The 20,500-nt window shown below is 39.5% G+C and overlaps 1 protein-coding gene across 6 annotated transcripts in view; it reads left to right on the forward strand.

Annotated features, from left to right (window-relative positions):
* The window catches only part of dachd (dachshund d), a 99,034-nt gene extending 78,912 nt beyond the window's left edge, over nt 1–20,122 (forward strand). For 5 of the 6 annotated variants that reach the window (XM_072444855.1, XM_072444857.1, XM_072444858.1 and 2 more), the window contains 5 exons: nt 6,569–6,714; nt 9,681–9,828; nt 10,619–10,762; nt 12,301–12,369; nt 18,667–20,122. In XM_072444855.1, the coding sequence (XP_072300956.1) occupies nt 6,569–6,714; nt 9,681–9,828; nt 10,619–10,762; nt 12,301–12,369; nt 18,667–18,704 (545 nt within the window). In that variant the 3' untranslated portion in view covers nt 18,705–20,122. The remainder of the gene's footprint in view (nt 1–6,568; nt 6,715–9,680; nt 9,829–10,618; nt 10,763–12,300; nt 12,370–18,666) is intronic. The other variant, XM_072444854.1, reaches the window with a different exon arrangement.
* The last annotated feature ends 378 nt before the right edge of the window (nt 20,123–20,500 follow it).

Consider the following 20,500-nt stretch of genomic DNA (forward strand, 5'->3'; position numbering starts at 1 on the left):
ACTGATACTACTGATACTACTGTAAACTACTGTAAACTACTGATACTACTGATACTACTGATACTACTGTAAACTACTGTAAACTACTGATACTACTGATACTACTGATACTACTGATACTACTGTAAACTACTGATACTACTGATACTACTGATACTACTGTAAACTACTGATACTACTGATACTACTGATACTACTGTAAACTACTGATACTACTGATACTACTGATACTACTGTAAACTACTGTAAACTACTGATACTACTGATACTACTGATACTACTGATACTACTGTAAACTACTGTAAACTACTGATACTACTGATACTACTGATACTACTGTAAACTACTGTAAACTACTGATACTACTGATACTACTGATACTACTGATACTACTGTAAACTACTGTAAACTACTGATACTACTGATACTACTGATACTACTGTAAACTACTGATACTACTGATACTACTGATACTACTGTAAACTACTGATACTACTGATACTACTGATACTACTGTAAACTACTGTAAACTACTGATACTACTGATACTACTGATACTACTGTAAACTACTGTAAACTACTGATACTACTGATACTACTGATACTACTGTAAACTACTGATACTACTGATACTACTGATACTACTGTAAACTACTGTAAACTACTGATACTACTGATACTACTGATACTACTATACGACTCTTTAAGCAACTGTATTGGCTTATTTCAAACAATATAAAGAATATTTTTGTTTGTTAATACTAGCATTTTACTTTAACTGAATTAGCAATATTTTTGGGATTCACATTTTCAAAAGTGAAGGACAAAGTTTTTAGCTCCACTTCCCCAAATAGTACTACCAATATGCAACTATCACTACCAATAATTCTACTATATGGGGTGGAAAATATGTACAAATGTGTAAACGGTGATATTTCTGAACTTTTGCGGTTCATTCTAGAGACATTTCACATGTGTTTGACAATTAATCCTCAGCTAATAAATTTAAAGACCTGTTTGGACAATTCAATTTCTGAAATATATGTCAATTTCTGTTGGATTGACGTAACATCGTCTGACTATTATCAGATACTTAAAAAAATTAAAAATAAAAAACTACATTGCTAACCCCTTGTGCTTTTCCCAGTTAGTTACTGAACTAGTTAGTGAACTTTTAGTATTACCATATTTCCGGGTTAGGTGTCCTTCTCGTCAATGTCTCACCACATAGACATAGACACATAGACAAGTATATTGAAGTCATTGTACCTACACAGAAAGCCCTGCCTGCTGCTCTGAAATGCCATGGTTCCAGCGGGTTAGGGCCTGATTTGAAGGTGTGCCGGGCAGAAACAAAAGTCTCTGTATGCGTTTATGCAGTCATCACAGTCAGCCAAGCCTGTAATCCTCTGAGGTCCGATAATGACATAGCCCCTGCATTTATTACATGGAGGAGAGGAGAGAGGGAAAACGCTGACTTTGAACAAATGAACACTCTGACCTTTATGCAATAAATATGACATGGGCCGCATAAAAAGACAAGATATCTTCCTCCTGAATGGAAGACAACATGGATTCTGTTCCCCTGCCTCTTGCTCACAGCCTCCTCTCGCTCACAGTGGCGCTTCTCCACTCTTTTTTTTTTTATAATCTATTCATTCTAATGTCAAATAAATTCAAATTAGGAAAGGATTTTATTTGATTAAAAAATAAGCATATACCTGTCAAGATATACACCCTGTTATATTGTTTAAATTAAATAATTCAAGATGGCCATTAAATATAAAACTCTGTATGAAAGTGAAGTTTTTGTTTCAAAAAACACAAGTTTCACTGGTTTAAAAAGTGATAATAAAATAAATAGTTTCATTACAGGCTAATATGCATGAATAACACACCATGTCCCAGTCTGTGAATCGTTTGGGTAGAGGTTTTTATGCTTGACAAATAGAAAGAAAACGTGCATACATTCTCTTTAAGGGCCTGGGTTATGGAGGAGCTTTACGTGCTCAGTATTCTAATTCCGATTTTAAACTTCACTTGTGTGCAATTTACAGCTTTGAAAGCAATAAAAGATATTCAGTGTCTGTCTGTGAAGCAGAGCCGTTTTACCAGTGAGAATCAGCCTTTCACTGTGTCTTTTGTATCTCAGTGTGATCCCAATTGAGCATCCCGATTGTCTTCTTTTGTCACCTCGCGCTGCCGCGCTGACAGTAAAGGATTTATGGTTATTTCCTCCATGCAGCCTGTCCATCTGTGGCTCTATCTTCATATGGCCTTGAGAATACGATTCAATTTATTAAGGCAAAGCAATGGACTCATTACTTTAAAAAGGTGGCAAGAGAGAGAGAGTGAGCAGGGGCGAAGTGACACTCTGAATTGGTTATTAATGGAAAGGCACAGCCACGGGGCAGTTGAAATTTAATGATATCCTACAAGAAAATATGAGGGTGTCACTCTCCAAAAAGTCATGCTAAATGTCAACATTTTAAGGTCTAGCCGCTAATTTTATGCCTGTGCACAGTAATGTTTTGGAGAGCATTTAGGAAACACGGCCCAGTGGCCAGCCTGATTATCCTTCTCACCTTCTCGGCTCGCTCCAAATAGGTTTGTGCAGCAAGCGATTTCATCTCTAAGTGAAAGGAACATTAGGGAGGGGAGGACGAGAGAGCGATGGAGGAAAACACGACGTTTGATTTTCATGCTGTGATAAGAGAGTGGGAGCCAAATGTTACCTGTTAATCTAGCCCAAACCGACCGGGGCTCTTGACTTTGTCCCCCAGCAGGGATGGGGCAAACACTCATTTTCCTCTCTCCGTGATGAAAAGGAAATTAGCTTAAATGTGATGAGGGCACATTATGTGTGCGGTGTGTGCGGGTAATGACTGTGACTGCAGTGCTGTCTCTGTCTCTGTCTTCTCTCTGAACACGGGGCAAACACATATGCACCACATGTGGAAGGTCTCTTGTGTGGGCATCACTCTCAGGCACATCTGCAGAGGTTCCACAACTTTAAAGAGAGATGACCTCTACATTAAAGGAGTCATGCTCCATCATGTTCCTGTGTCTGTTCAGTAACACATATGGACACATACTTTTGGGTTTGTGTATTTACAACTACCAAGATCTTGTTTTAATGTTATTCTGTTTATTATCTTAGTGATATTTGACAATAATAAAAATAAAAAACATTACAAATGTGAAGGGGTGAACTGCCCTCCAAGGCCCTTTTAAGTGCAGACAGCATTTGCAAGATAAGCCGAGCTCATATTTTTTTAAAGCACTTAAACTGCATGCAACTACTTTTTCTGCCGAGCTCGGCACCACTGCATTCGTACTAGTGGACAGATATTTTCCTTGACAAGATTTTCCGAATCCAGCGCTTTAAGTGCACATAGAATAATGCTGTGTTGGCTGCTAATGGCTGTCCAAGAGGTCATAACTACTCCATTTGAAGGAGGCTGGTTTCTGCGCAGACCTGGCAGGTCAAATCAAATGTAATTGTGCAGTGAAAAAGCAGTGGCTTGCTTTGTGTTGGCTGTGCTGACAAGCTCCCGGTTTAGCATTCACATCTCCTGCTGGGAGGAACACAGGTTTGCAAGGACAAAGGCTTCACCTGTCAATATATCACACTGACTGGCCAGCCAAAAGCCCCGCTCCCTCTTCCCTTCTGTCAGCCTTTCATTGTGCACGCAGCATCTTCTCCAGCCTCCTCACTCTGAGCCGCACCTATCTATCCATCCATCTTCTGTCTTCAGCATCTATCTCTTATTCCCGCCATCTTTCTGTCCTCTTTTTCTCCCTGCTCGCATGTGTCTTCCTCCTCATGCACACAGCCTTCGTGTGAGGACTCAGCTGAATTGTCCCGCGGGAGCCGGTTTCAAACACAGGAACCAGAAACATATGGCACATTTTCTACTCCCAAGGTCAATTACAGCTATTTATCCAGAGATCGCAGCTAAATTTCCCAAGGTTTCTTCTAGATTTACCACAGATTGCAATGTGTGTCTGTCACATTTTAAATCAGGCCACTTTCCCTGCTCCCCTCCACTTCCCACGACTTTCCATCAAATATTTTAAAGGCTTCAAAGTGGGTTTTCGACATGTTTTATCTCTGCTTATCATATGCCCTATCTGTTTTTGCCTCAGCATGGCTGGGTCCAAGTGGCACTTGCTACACAAATCTAATAACATGTAAATTGGAGATAAGCCCAGATTCCTCCAAGTGATATTTTTTTACATTCATAGTTTGTCAAGTCAATTTCTAGGTCCCTGTTTTAGCAGCACAACACATGAGGAGTGAGAAAATTAACTGGATAGGTGATTCATCATTGCTAGCACACTGTCAAGGACTCCCTCTGCAGCTATTGAGAGCAGACTGGAAGAGGAGGAGGAAGAGCAGGAGGAGGGGGCCGCTGTGTTAAATTATGGCATTTCATTCAGAATGCATTGTATTTACAGCGTCCCATTTTTATTTGTGGCTCCTATTATCCGCCGAAACAGTTGTGCATGAAATGTTATTTGTGACAGGGGTGACCTGCGAGTGTTTTTCCACACACTATTTCATAGTGAGGGCCTTAACTGTACTTTTAGCGTACGGTGCAAGAGCACAAGAGGCTGTCACAGCTGCTGTTGGCAGCCGAGAGAGTGGAGAAATATCACCTGGAAACAGAGCACTCCAATCCACCGGCCCCCATCACTCCAACGCCTGTCGCTCTAATTAAGTTGAAGTCAATGATTCTGGAGCAATGGTGAGAAATAAACATGCAAACGCATGCCAGCGACTGGAGCCAGCACTGGGAAAACGGGGGCTCGGCTCATTTTAGCGGTGAGGGTATTAGAGGCGTAGAAATACAGATCTAGATCATTTTCCAACATAACTGGGTGTTTTAATTTGATTAAGTCACTTTTGATTTGTATTGATTAAATAAGCCACTTATTGGCAGAGTTCTCTTTTTGAACAAGACAGGATTTATACAGAGCTCCAGTGGAAATGTTATCTGACAGGGCTGCTGTATGGTCGTCTGAATCTGTCCAACTAAACACGCTGTTTGCTTTTCCTAGAGCATGACAGGTTGTTTCCCTGCAACAAAGCCATCAAATGTTCTGTGTGATCCAACATAGTGTTGGAGGGAAGGCATGCTGAGTGGGAAGCCGGAGTTTGTTAATGCAATGATTTATGATTAATGCCAACACTAAATAAGGGACAAAGTGCCTACAGTACAAATCAATTACAAAGCTCCAACAGCAGACCTTTCCCTGAGGTCTCCTAACGTCTCGAGTTGTTATGGTGATTTTATTGGAGGTGGGTGATGCGTGCATATAATGCCTGCCATACATCTATATCAATGTGAGCTGGAGCCAACTGTAATGCTTTTGATCTTTGATTAGTTGTGTTATTGAGATAAAATAGGACTTTCATGTTTAGCCTGTGTGTAAGGAGAGTGCATTTACATCCCCACCCAGCCGCCCACCGTAAACCCAGACAGCACTGCAGCAAACAAAACAAATTACCACAGGAGTGGCTTCTTAAAAGTAGGCAATTCATTATTTTTATGAAGTCAAATTATAAACAAATTTTAATCCATTAGGCAACCATCCATTCTAATTAATCAACAGGAGTGAACTCCATCTGAAAAAGAGAAAAGTTGTTTACTGTCTCCACGGACCAGCGGTGCATATTTCACGTCTCTCCTCTATGAACCAGAATAAAGATCTCCAAATTACAAACCTAAACTGTGAATCTGAACACTCGACTTTTGGCTCAGAGATGTTTCCAGGGCATTTGCAGATGCTTGAAATAATCTCCAATGTTTTTGCTCAATCTGCTCTGAGGATGGGTGAAATAAATACTTTAAACTAATTAATGTAAGACCAGCTGTTCCCCGCACTTGGCTGGCGTTGGTGAATATTGATGGGAGGGAGAGGAAGGGCTGTTCAGCTCCGTTCACTGTTTGTACAAGACTAAGTCTGCCACATAAACACTGCTGAATGCTGGAGGAGCTGCAGTTTGGTGACACACATGGCTCCACAATACAAAGATCATTTTTGCCCTTCATTTACATTTAAATACAAGTATGGATTTTAGGTGCATGAGAGCTTAAAAGCCCATTGGTAGCGTATTGCGTTGTCATCTATCATGTAGTGCAGTGGTTGGCCTGGTCCCTCCTCTCTGCTTCTCTCCTCTGAGCCTGCTGAGAGGCTGGACAGCAGATGGCAGGGCCCTACCCCTCAGCTCTGATGAATGGTGGATGATGTCATCTTGGTTTGACAGGCAGCCATGCGTGCGTACACAAAGGAAACCCTCACCCCCGGGGTCTAACTCCAGGGCCTGCTTCTGATTTTGGAGCCCACATGACATCTCTTAAAAGCGGGTGGAAGCTGGATTTATGTCCAGGTTAATATTGTTTAACCTTGCACTTGAGCAGGCCTTGAGAACATGCAATAGCAGAACATCTTTTGATAGACATGGGTCAGTTTCAGTCAAGGTTAAAGTGTAATCATAAATTCTGTGTTTTTAAATGCAAACAATCAGATCAAAATAATATTTCATTGCCCTTTCTTCCAGAAGATAACCTCCTGTGCACCCCAACAGCAAGAGACAGCTATGAACGGTTATCACTGGCTGGACAAGGTCTGCCTCCTGGTTTCCCATCACCTTTCCTCTTTCCAGATGGCCTGTCGTCAATAGAAACTCTGCTCACCAACATACAGGTAAATAAATACAGTGTCTTTCGTTTTGACCAAAGCCACTAAAAGTCCACTGTCTTGTAAAACTGGTGGTTAAATTACACACAAAAAAGATTGTACTAACATTTGCCTAACTTCAAGTAATACTTTAAAGGACATATTATGCAAAATTACTACCACTTATTTTTATTTTGTCTTTTTTTTGGTGCTTTTTACCATGTTCTAACATTGTTTCATTTTCATCAATAACATACATGCAGTCAGGCCTGGGTCTAGACCAAACTGACTGGAGTACATCTGAGTTTAAAAGGGGTGCAAAGATGATATGGCCATTATTTCCTGAAATGAATATGAAAATACTATTAAATAAGGTTGCAATATACGCTTTTGTTCAGTAGGAGACCCGTGCCTGCCTGGAGTAGCATTTAGCTTCATTCACACTAGTTATATGAATCCTGGTTAGAAAGTCCTCTCCCCTCTGAAATCTTTTCTCGATCTTTTCTGCTGTTTTTAAGTCCATAAATCATCACTGGACTTGTTCTGTGAATATCTCCCGTCTAATCATGATCAGTACAACTGTGTGCTGAGACCTGGAAGTGAAGCTTGAAACATGCGTCAAATGTTTATCTTAAACTGTGTGTAATTTCCTCTGCAGCCAGTAGATGGAGGTACAACTCAGCTAGTCCCGTGAGGAACAGCATAGATCCAAATGTAATTTTGTTTCTTATAAAAACAATGTTTTTTAGTTCTAAAACATGAGATGCCAAACTAAAGGTACTTAAGACCTTATTTAAAGGCTGATAAGAATACAAATAATGCATAATATTTGTCCTTTAAGACTCTTACAGAATGCAACAAACAAGTCTTTAAATGACATATCGTTCATTCAGTCCTGTCTCTAATGAAGCGGAAGAATTTATCACTGCTTAAACACACATTCTTTGTAAAATGAGCAAATTAAAGACTGATATTTAAATCAGTTTTGATATTTACAAAATCTAACCTGTTTTTCTGAACTTTTATGACCTGCATTATAAGAAACCACATCAAACTACTGCACTCGATGATTACACATTTTCTGCCCTTATTTTAAATTCTTTGCTGTTTGACTTGAAAGGGTCAAGAGACACTTTAAACACCCAGACATGCCGTATTTCCTTCAAAGTATGCACCTTCTTATGTACAAATAAACAACCCAAAAACACTTAGAAGGATTACGCAGCTTAAAAATGTTAAATGTTAGCAGATAGTATCTCTCTAAACATAGTGCTTGATGTGAAAAGGACAAGAAGTCTTTATTAAATATAACGATGAAAATGAAAGACCAGCAATGGACCAAGGGCAAAATTGGTATTATGGTATTCTAATGGACTGAAAGTCGCTGTTTATGGCTCAGGGCATTTACTCCTGAACTAGACAATCACCAAACCTCTGCTACTGTTGTCGCATTCGGCACATTATCAACTTCATGGTCATGTAAAAGGAATAATAGAAAATCAAATAATGAACCAATGAGCCTGCATTTCTGTACAAATAGAACATTTTCCTCTTATTTTTGATTTAAATTGAACAATTTCAACATGGATTACAGATGAATACACACATTTTCTTCCAATTTTACAATCCATTTTACAACATTTGGCCTTACTGTGTTACTTAACCACATTCAAAAGCTGATCCCAGTGTGGATATCCTAATACCTGCCTCAGTTTTACCACCTCGCGTCACAACCGTAAAATATTTGTCCTCTTGTCTGAGCGTAATGATGCGACTAGACCGCTGCCCTTCTCTTTGCACTCGCACCACTGCCATCACGGTCTTGCGTCTCCTTTTGGTTTCCAGCGGTAATTAGCAAGCCACAAGTACAAACCCATCATCAGCCTCCCAACACTAAGTCATCCCTGACAATGATCGCCGTGTTGAATGTTTATCCGCGAATCAACAGAATCAAACCAAGCGGAAAATTAAGATAAAACTTAGAATAAATTGGGGTCAGAAGACTCGACAATTAGTAAGTTATAGTCCAGTGCATTTGATATGATTGCGCGCGGACGGGGAATTATTGTGAAATAGAAATAGAGCATTGAAAGTAATATTATACAGTACGTCTCAATTCGGAACTATCAGGAGCCCATTTGGTGTAACAGACACATGATGAGAAACTTGTCATTCATATTATTCATTCTTGCTGAGCTGTTCGCCAAGCTTGAAAGAGACTGTCTCAGTGTATTTATCATAATACAGTAGTCAGTCAGGAAGAGGATGAAGGGGAAACTCCAAAGGATGAAAATGTTGAAGCTATCAGAAGGAGCTATTGTGGTGACCTTGCCTGTACGATCCCTGTTAGCCTCTGCTCACTGAACTCGGTGTCATCCGGTTTACTTTGACGGATTTGTACAGTGCCTTTGTGCTTCCAAGTGCTAAAAGGCAAGTCGGAGTTAAGTGCCCCGACAGTACACTGTGGGCCGAAAGCAACCTGCCTGAAAACCTTTGAAAAACGGAAAAAACGTCTTTCTGATGGGCCTTTTAAACGAAATGAAACTTTAACTTTGTAAAAAAAAAACAAGTGTCATAAAGTTAAAAGAGAGAAGAGCAATATCAATCAATCAATACACTTTTTTTTTGTATTCCACCATCTGTGCAATGTGTAACTCAGAGTGCTTTAAAACAATAAAAATAAAATACTTCACAATGAAAAAACAATGTAAATGTTACAACAACTTTTTGCCACTTAATAATGATCAATATCTGATTTTCAATAAGTTATTAAAAAGGATGGGAGAAGATTGCTGTGATAATGGAATAGCCCAAATAGGAAAGTAAGATCAGTTGTAATAAGTAAATAAATATAAATCAGTTAAAAGTATACTACAAACAAATGAAGGAGAACGAATGAACGAGCTCAAGCGCAAAGTGTCTCCCGGCGCGACCAACAAAGCCTGATTTCCCTCTGATTAATGAGTTTATTTCCAACTATTTTGCGTGCGCAGGGCCTGCTGAAAGTGGCCATTGACAACGCGCGGGCCCAGGAGAAGCAGGTGCAGCTGGAGAAGACGGAGCTGAAGATGGAGTTGTTCAGGGAGAGGGAAGTCCGGGAGACTCTGGAGAAGCAGCTGGCCATGGAGCAGAAGAACAGAGGTCGGCCATGACGCGTTTTTTCTTCTTCTTCCTGGCGCCGCTTTGTCTGAATTCTCCTTCCTCTTCGTGTCTGTGTGATCGGCTTTGAGTGCACGTACAAGACGGCCGCATGCATGTTTAATGTGTCTTATTGAAACGGTGACAGAACCCGCTGTGTGTTCCCCTTGTTACACGCTCACTACAGTCATCCAGCTTCAGCGCGCCTCTGCCCTTTTGTAGTCAGTTAACATAATTGAAAATACACATTAACTTAGTTGAATTCACCCGGGCTCATGTTAAATGCATCAACTTTGTAGTCTGAGCGAGTCGTTTATGTTTAATGAGAGGAATTCGTGAAAAAATATCACAATAAATGTTTCAGCCGAGTGTTAATTCCCTCCAGCGGTTACATTGTAGACGTAATTGAATTTCATCTTAACAGTGGTATTATTGTATTCTCATTTGTGTTTCCCCGCTTTTCAGTGATGTTTAAGTCAGACTAATAACAACGCGTGGCCTATTTACACATTTTCTCACTCAATGTTAGCAGTTTAGTGCCACGAACGCTCTATTTATTGAACCCAATAACCTAAATCTCACAAGGGTAAGTAAAGTACATAAAGAATTGTTAGTGAGCAGAGTGAGGATCATGGAGTTCCCAAAATGCAAAATAAAAACAGACGCTTTTTTAATCAATAATACCTACAGCACTCTTAGTTAAAGCCATTAACTAAGAGTTCTTAAGCCGCTAATCTTCTAAAACTTTGACACAATACATACTAAGTGGAGCCTTTTCATCTCTGTGTCGCAGCCATCATCCAGAAGCGTCTGAAGAAAGAGAAGAAGGCCAAGAGGAAACTGCAGGAGGCGCTAGAGTACGAGTCCAAGCGACGAGAGCAGGTGGAGCACACGCTGAAGCAGCCGTCCCCTTCGGACAGCATGCGCTCGCTCAACGGTCAGTGCTGCACCTAAAGCAGGCCACACGCATCATCTGTGGCATTGCTCTGATCATGTGATGTTCCCAAAAAAGTTTGACTCAAGTTTATGTATTGTTTATGAAGCGTGCTTTGAATTCTAATGCATTTCAAACAAGGTTATTTGCAGGATGCCTTATGCGACAGCTGCAGTCAGTTTACAAAGAGAAGGTGTTGAAAAAACAGAAAAGCACACAAATTTGATCAAACAGTCTCTTATCGTTTCAACTATTAAGTAAAGTCTAGACTTACAGATCATTTCCATTACTTTTAACAATATAACAACAACAAAAGAATAGGAATGTAGTAAAAAGGAATGTACAATTACTTTTTGAGTAGATATACTACTAGTACTACGAATACATCTGCAGCTTTGACTACATCTACTTCTACGATCTTCTATTACCAATTACTATATTGAATCATACTCTTTTATAGCAAGAGAGGAAATATATCTTTTTAACTTTTGCAATTGTTTAAAAGAATAAACAATGCACAGAACATAACAGAACAACACCACGTTAAAATAAGAACACAAGTAGACATGAAATAAACATCAATAGAAACAAAATCACACCACCTTTACATTTAAATAAAAATCCTATTTAGTCCAAAGTTTGTCAAATTTGTCCATTTCCAAATTAAATCAGACAGTTTTTTCATTTGTCTGTTATTATGTCAGTCCAGTCCTTGATCATTTATTTGTCTCTGCCTTTTTCTCTTTTTTTTTTACACCCGCTAAATGTACACTCCAAAGGTATCCATTTTGTGTCCATGGCAGGAGTTTTGAGTCCCAAATACATAGTTCTTACATTGAGAGGGATGGCGATGTCAAACACAGCCTGTATCTCCTTGTTCATTTCAGTCCAATATTTTTGAGCAACTGGATAGTGTTTTTCCTTGTGAATAATGAGCACTTTGACACGGTGTTATGAAAAACTGGACCTTTTTTTTCTCAGCAAAATTCTTTCCAGACATGTGATTTTCTGGTCCTCCACCGGGACATACACACATTTTCACAATTCTCTACACCACAATGATTAACAACAGAATGACATTTTCAACACAAAATAAATGAAGTAGTTTATTTAATTATATCATATGATCTTATATATTAGTCAAAACTATCCTATTCTATGCTATTCTGCATTATTTTTGTATTTATTTTTTCTCTACAATACCTTCACATATGAATATCTAGTTTGATAAGTAGTTTTAGTCTTGATCATTATTTGTTTCTAATCTAAAGTTACTATTTACAACAAGTTTCTTATCAACTTAATCCTTATTTCTCACTCACTGAAACATCTTGAACTCTCATATTTATCTTCCCTCGGAGCCACATTTGTACTTTAAATACTTTGATCTTCCGGACCGCAGCTGTGTCTCCGGTCCGCTCCCTCATACGTGGCCTGAGGGCTTGTGGCTCTTGTTGTGTATGAACGATGCAGTCGAGGTGGCACGCTGATAGGTGTGTGTCAGGGATGTTTAACGGCGCCGCTCCTTCTCTCCTCTGCAGACGCTCTGACCCCTGAGATGGAGAGTGACCGCAGCAGTGCAAGAACAGATGCTGAAAGGACAATACAAGGTACAGGCCTCAGATGAGACAATAAATCTCCCTCTCTTTCTCTGGCTCTCATTCTTCCGCACTCGGTCCACCACACACACACACAGACGCACACACACACGCACACACACACACACACACGCACACACACACACACACGCACACACACACGCACGCACACACACACACACACACGCACACACACACACACACACGCACACACACACACACACACGCACACACACACGCACACACACACACACACACGCACACACACACACACACACACACGCACACACACACGCACACACACACACACACACACGCACACACACACACACACACGCACGCACACACACACACACACGCACACACACACACACACACGCACACACACACACACACACACACACGCACACACGCACACACACACACACACACGCACACACACACACACACACACGCACACACACACGCACACACACACACACGCACACACACACGCACACACACACACACACACACACGCACACACACACACACGCACACACACACACACGCACACACACACGCACACACACACACACACACACACACGCACACACACACACACGCACACACACCTACACACTCACACACTTTATGAACATTAGTGCTCCTGAGCCTGCTGTTCTGGCATACAGCTCGCCATCTGGGCCACCACGCTGGGTCAAGATCATTGTTTTTTCATCAACTTAATATTGTTTTAAACTTTCCCAACGAGTGCAGAGTAAAACATACATAGGTCACTGATGTATCCGTAACCAAGGAACACTATGTTAGAGAGAAACAATGGAATGAAGATGTGCTGTGAGAAAAAGGGAAATATTGATTGCTTTGTAACAACTGTACTTTAATTAGCCTGTAATAAATCATGAGCAAATGCTTTTAAAACATGTCATATGAATTACTAAGAATGATTCCAGGGTTAGTAACTACTTAATAAAGGGGTTTGGTATGGTTTGGGATATGAATTCATAGTTACTAATCTTGAATCATTCTTAAAAAAACTAGTTGTTTATTATGAATTAAGCCCTTGTTCATGGTTAATTTAGGCTAATACTTAATATAAAGTGTTAACCAATGTACTTATTAATGAGTCAAGCGTTTTTAAATTGTAGAATCACACAACACTGTTCCTGCAACTGTAACCATGACAAAAATCTAACAAAAATTTGATAGGGTTTTCTCTCAAATTATTGAAGTTATTCTCCCCAAAAAACTAAAACTGTCATTGAATATTTGCGCATGTTGTGTTGCCAGAATTGCACACTAAGTAAAATAGTAAAGCAGCTAATCTAGAAGGCTGCCGATAAAGAGGGAAAGTAGATGTTTTGTTTACCGCTCTGAAAGCATTAATGAGTCATAAAACTACAAAAAGCAGCAGAATCCCCCCTTTGATAGTAATAAACGGGCCAAATCAATCCATTTTATGAATAAGCCTTGTACATTTTTAATGGTTTGTTTGTTTGTTAGCCTTGGGGGTGCAGTATGTGTTTGGGGAGGGGCGTTGCTGGCAGGATAACCTCTGTAGACTGTCTCACTATCTGTGTTTACCCAGATACAAGACACCGTCCCGAGGTTGAATATCCTCATTATTACTCCCAACATCTCTCTATGTTTTTTAATAGGCATTTGCTGGACAACTCAAACCTCAACCTTCTTATCTCGGGGTCTCGCTATATCAGCTCAGAGTAATTTGCTTTGGAAACCGGAATAACTTTTCTTTAACTCTTTAACGGCCAGATAACACGAATGAAAATAAACCACGTAAAATGCTTTAATTAAATCCTCCTCCGTCACATGTTTGATGTCTTAAAAGGCTCCCATATGATTTACATATAAAGATAACATTTAGATACAGCGTAATTATAGCCCTCCATTTTGCTCCAAATTGCTACATTTAGCCTTTCTCGTATAAAACAAATGAGAATTAGATATTTGTCACAGCTTTCTTATTATTTTTTTTTAATCATGTTAGAATCACTGTGACGCGGCTACGGAGCGTGTAATTTAGCCACTCTCTCAATCACTCCACGTTCGGGAAAAGAGAAGAAGAAGGCGGCAAATAACAGGCTGCAGGTTTTTTTTTCCCTTTTTTGTCTGCGTTTTTTTTTTTGTTCAATTAAAGAGAAGCATTCGTCTGCCACCCATGTCTCTCTGCTGCTCTACGCGGCGAGCCTCGTTGTATAATTAACCTCAAATGGCAAAAAATGATGTTGATAAATTACACAAGCAACAAAAAAGACAAGGCGGGAGGGGGCAGCCAGCCTATCACTCGCATGAGAGGAATACATGTATGGGCTCCAACTCCGGAGTAAGGGAATGCAAAGAGGGAGAGGGAAAAAATAATGAGGCCATAATTTTCGAGAACTAATTATTTCTATTTGTCTTTTGTCACACTCCTCTAATTCCACAATATTAACAGTCCGTGTTTATTAATTGCTTTTTACACACTTTTGAATGGGGTCCAAGTGGGGAAGCGTGGCTCTTTTTTTTGCAGTTTGCCGTACCTTTCCCCCGTTATTTGCCTGGCAACCGTGCGTCCCGGCCCAGCCCCAGCCCCGCCCCGACTTCTGTATCTTCCCGTTCTGGCGTTTTGGTTCGGGGTTTGGGCGACCCGAGCCCCACCAGCACGAGCTCCCCGAGATAAAGTTCTTTGTTGCAAGATTAAACATCAAAACAGTTAAAGTGAAATTAAAATTAAATGAATGAATGTCACTGAAGCAAAAAAGACTGTAATTAATGGATCCCTTAATTGTCTTCATAAAATATTTGCATGGGCATAATTTGCATAATTTACATGTATTAATTAATCTTTCAAAGGAATTTTATGCTGAGAGAAGCCCAAAAAATTCCTTTGTTTTATTTAGCATCTAATGAAATATTTATCCTCTTTAATGAACTTTTCATCTTGATTTGAATATAAAAATACTGAAGTTTGGAAATATTTTTAATGAGCTGGTGCCTTTTATGGAACAATGTGTCAGGAAACGTCATGGACTTTTTGTGTGAGGCAAGATGTTTCACACTTTGTGCTAATATTTCACAATATTGCTCTTATTACAACGAGCGCACATCTTTTCTGAAGAAGTTGTAGTATTGTAACATGTAAATACTTTAATATACGGCTTTTCTTATCTACAGTACACGAGAAACCTTATATCAAGTGACACAGCAAGTAAACGAGATTAATAATGAATAATACATTATTTGAAAAGCAGTTAAAACCTTAATATTATATTATTTAAATGTTGCCTTAATACTGAGTTAAATGTTACCAGCTTAAACAGCATATTTAATCCACTCAGTCTGCCACATATTATTTTATTAACATCATCATCATACATTTTGTGACTTGACAAACAATAAATGACAAACACACAGACACAAATAAATAAATACAAATAAAAACAGGCTACACCATTTTCTGTAGAGCCTTAGACGTTTTATCAAAATCATTATAAGACTTCTTTTCATTAATATTTCAGTATTTTGAACAACAAATTGAGTTTGTACTGCAACAAACCTGTCTTAAACCTTGCGTCTTGGCGTTTGCCTGTTCACACTGCAGACCGTTACAGCTGCGGATGCTATAGATAGGCCAGCGGCGAGATGACAACTTAAATAGGCGCTTATGAATCCGTGCGTTATCAGCTTGTGTTTCTCAGCCCACACTTCTCGCTCTTCCCTCCCCACCTTTATGATCCTCGTAGCCTGCCGTGTTATGCTGTAATGACTTTTACACAGAACTCTGTGGTTGTTGCTTGAACAAATGCAAGCCAGAGTGCAATGCCTTTGAGACCTACGGCAGCGCTGGGTAATTAGCCTGTGTGTTTGTAGACCCCCCCTCCTCCTCTGTAACACACATACTCACACACACAACACCCACACTGTTGCTCGCACTAACACAAACTGCAAAACACTACACACGTTCATTTCAAATCGCAAATAGTGATTAGTATTGTAATGAAAAGACACTACATAATAGACAGCCGCATGTACAACACAGGCATGTCGATCCATACAGACTACAGTTTATGTTTGATCGTGACAAATCATATACCAAAGAGTCCACATTTTGTAAAACGTTAAGATGATTTACTTATTAACAACAAAACAAAAAGTAGAGAAAATACTGAATCACTGACACACTGGGATTCTGTCTGTGAAATGTAATTACATAAAATAACTGTTTCAGATCAAATAAATAAAATATGTTGCTTAATTAAATCGCTTTACATCCTTACTTACATTACATTAATTCTGTGTTTTTCAACCAATGTTCCAGAGAACACTTGTGTGAGCCATGAAAAAATTAATTCATGCATTGATTTAATAGAATATGTCATTTTGTAGTGTCCTGAACATACGTCTGCACCGAAAAGCAAAGCAGAACATTGCCCTATTTAAAGAACTAAATAGTGCCACATACATTATTTATCACATTATTTAACTTTTTAATTTACTTAAAAGGTCTGATCTGTTAATATTTAAGTATCTGATGTGCTGTGGTATCTTTTCAACCCAAACAAAAGTGCGTTGCAACTCAAAAAAGGTTCAAAAACACCCAACAACTGAGAAAAGCAAAGTGATGTTTATTTTACATTGTTCACAAAAACATACATTTCCGTGAGTGCGTTTTTGGATCGCTGCACAACGTTTAACCCTATTGCTGTTCATAAGATGTCAACATCCTTACAATTCTCTTTGCACAACAACAACAGAAACAACTTCTTGAGAAAGTGCAAAGTCTGTCTCTGAAGTGGAGGGATCAAACCATATCTGGTGTCATGTCTTACACGTTGGCGGCGCTAAACGTTTTTTGCGCGCACTCTTCTTCAACATTGAATTATTTAGGCCAGCTGCCACCGAGAGTCGTCCTATAAAGGCATTTACTGTAGCTCTCTCCTCATCTCGCCGGCGGAGAGAGAAACGCAACACGGAGCGGGCGGAAACGGCGAGGTAATAAACGTCAGCCGCGCTCCTGTGTCGAGCCTAACAGATGCTTTTACCGCCAGTGTGTGTGTGTGTGTGTGTGTGGGGGGCCGGACCGGCGCGCTCGAGCGGACACGACGTTCAAAGACAAGAGTGTATGTGGACAACGCTCGTTAGGTCGGAAGGTGTCCGCCGGTGCCGTTTCCAATGAGCGCGGCTTCCTGAGCGCGGCGGATGTCACTTAGAGAGCGGCGGGCCCACATCGTGAGCGCCGCGCCGTGTTCAAACAAGCGCATCAGTGGAGATGTCTTAAACACTAGCGCTGCGCCTCCTGAGCGCTTATGATAGTCGCCGCCCCTGCTCCGATACTCATGAAATATTAACACTACTGGCTAATTATATTTGCGGCTTCTGACTGGAGTTTCTGTAATGGCTTAAATACACGGGCATTTGCGCGATGTGATATTAACTGTATGTTATCCAGCGTGCCGAGAATCATATCTGACACCATCTTTTTCAAACCTTAATTATGGAGCGCTTTTGTTTGACGAGAATGAAGCTAAAGGGTGTTTGTTGCACAGCTTATACTGAAGAGGGATGAAACATGCATCAATGTATGAAAATGCACACAATAACGGAGAGAGAGTGTGAGCTGCCAAGGCATATGTGACGTATCTGAGTTCTGGGGTAAATGTGACACACAATCTATTATTTTAAGTGATGTTTCTGTAGTTATTTACAAAATATATATAGTTGTTACTAGAAGTGGGCAATAGATGAATGCTGTTTGAATTTCAGTTTCGAGTATGTCATTCATATTAAGAAAATAAATAAAAATGCTTCAAAAAGAGAAAAATACAATTGAAAAAAGTTATAAACTTCCAAATAAGGCTATAAAGTGATATTTCTGCACATTTGTGATTTTTTTTTTGCATTTTAAAAACACATTTGTCGGATAATTAAACCTTAATCAATGTCTTTAAAGTCACGTTTAATGATGACTTTATCGAGATCGAGATATTCAAAAAAATTATTGAGATTTTTTGTTAATTTTGCCCACTTCTAGTTACAGAAAAATTGAAATAAATATGAAATAGTACGTGTTAACAACAATAGTCAGCCTGTACTGTGTAAATATCTGGCGTTTAACATCCATTTTGCCCTTTATTATCCACAAAATGTCACTAGCTTCTCAGCCCTCAACAACACTGCCTGAAGTACACACTTTTTTACCCTCTTACCTCATCCCATCTCATCTCTCTTCCAACTTTTAACATCCTACATTTGAATTTGTGTGTTTGGTGTTTTGTCTTTGACGCGTCTCCTCTCTCTGTGCTGCAGATGGAAGAATGTTCCTGAAGACTGCGGTGATGTACTGATCAGGCCGAGGATCTGACACAGAGGAGAAATATCACTCAAAATAATTATTAAAAAAAACAATGTAAAGAGCCTGGTTTAGTAAATCAAAATGTCAAGCTGCTTGTAGGAATGGAAATGCTGTGTTCACCCAAACGTTGGCGGTTGAATGTAGGCAAACTCGTCGTCTCACTGAGGCCAACATCAAATAGATTGTTAAAGTAGGTTGTATTAAAGTTTGGCCTACGGGAACGACACACACACACACACACATTATACTGAGCACAGTCAAATCCTACCAATGGTACACTGTTGGTATTAACTCCAATTCACAGCACTGAAGTTTTTATACTGTATTCTCAGCCAGCGAGAAAAGCTTCGAAAGTATAATTTGAAGTTTTTTTTGTTTTGTATCTCAATTCAAAGTTCCGACACGCTGAGACATGGAAAATGTGGACAAAGGAGGAGGACAAAACGGTGAAACGTGTCCGTGTGTTTAGCAAAAGAAAAAAGACTGAAGTTTTTTCTAAATTCGATGAAAATACAATCAAGTTTCCTTTTTACAAATGTTGTATATAATGCTGGGAGATGTCCCTCTATCACGCTGAGTGGATCGGTGGCGTATGTGTATATAACGTTAAGAGGTATTGTGTATGCAGTTAGCGCTAATAGGCAAAACAATACCACCATTTATATAAACCCACACTTCTGTTTCCTTCTATTTCTGAGCCATCATCCTTTTTCCTATAGCTGCCATTTTGGTGAGAAAGCATGCAGGCATGTAAATGTTTGTCCTGGAATATGATATTTAATAAATCCTATAATGTACTGAACTGCTCCGGCGGGTCGGGCCCACACGCGCGACCCCGGGATGATTTTGACAACATGATATCCAATACTTTGACTTTGAAGACTTTCAGTAATACTGTAATATTTGTAACAAAGCTAATATTTCTTGGGATTATCTGTACGTTTTGCCATGTCGGTCACACACTCCAGTGCTTTGTATAAAACGTACATGCAAAATGATGTGACGAGCTGAGAAAAAGAAAAACAATCAAACCAACTTCAAGACAGTACATTTGCTAATCCCAGACTTCTTTTCTACTCGTAATTCATGGTATCTTGATGGAAAATAAACCTCATCTTCAGTTTGACTTTTCCTCTTGCTTTCCCTAAAGACTTTTTGAAGACTTTTGGTGCTGAAACACCTGTGTATAATAACTAGACATGAGCTGATGTCGCTGCAGTTTAGACTTTCTGTGTTACAATCAGAGACTCGGAGGAGCAAGAGAAGTGTCCCATGTTCACATTGTGTTTGTTCTTTTTGTTCTCAATGGAGTGTCTAGGTCTGTTGTCACTGATAACTTATATAGCTTCTCGAATCATCTCTTCATTGTACTTCAAATTCAAATAAAGTTAACATGTTGATGATATAAAATGTGGTCTTTTGTTCATTTCAAACACGCACGCTGCGCTCGTCCTCAAATGCGGCGGATGACTCAGATCAGACGTTTCAGCTGTTCAAAAAGACGTAAAAGCAGATTATTAAATACGAGGATGTGCCATTGACAGAGTGAAATACTGAAAAGGAAATTCGTTATTTGTGTGTGTGTGTGTGTGTGTGTGTGTGTGTCAAATATTCTGGGTGAATAAAACAGAATTGGATGAGTTTTAATATGATTCTGTGTCACAATAATACATTTATGGTTATCTAATCATTTAATCGTCACAACATTTTCAAATAGATTATAAACTATGTCCTGTGTGTGGTCAGTTAAAATACAAACGCTCTTTTTTAGAATGCTCGTATAAGAAT

Source organism: Eucyclogobius newberryi, unplaced genomic scaffold (genome assembly GCF_026437365.1).
Source record: "Eucyclogobius newberryi isolate DKJ021-1_F unplaced genomic scaffold, fEucNew1.0.hap1 SCAF_14, whole genome shotgun sequence".
Taxonomy (NCBI): Eukaryota; Metazoa; Chordata; class Actinopteri; order Gobiiformes; family Gobiidae; genus Eucyclogobius; species Eucyclogobius newberryi.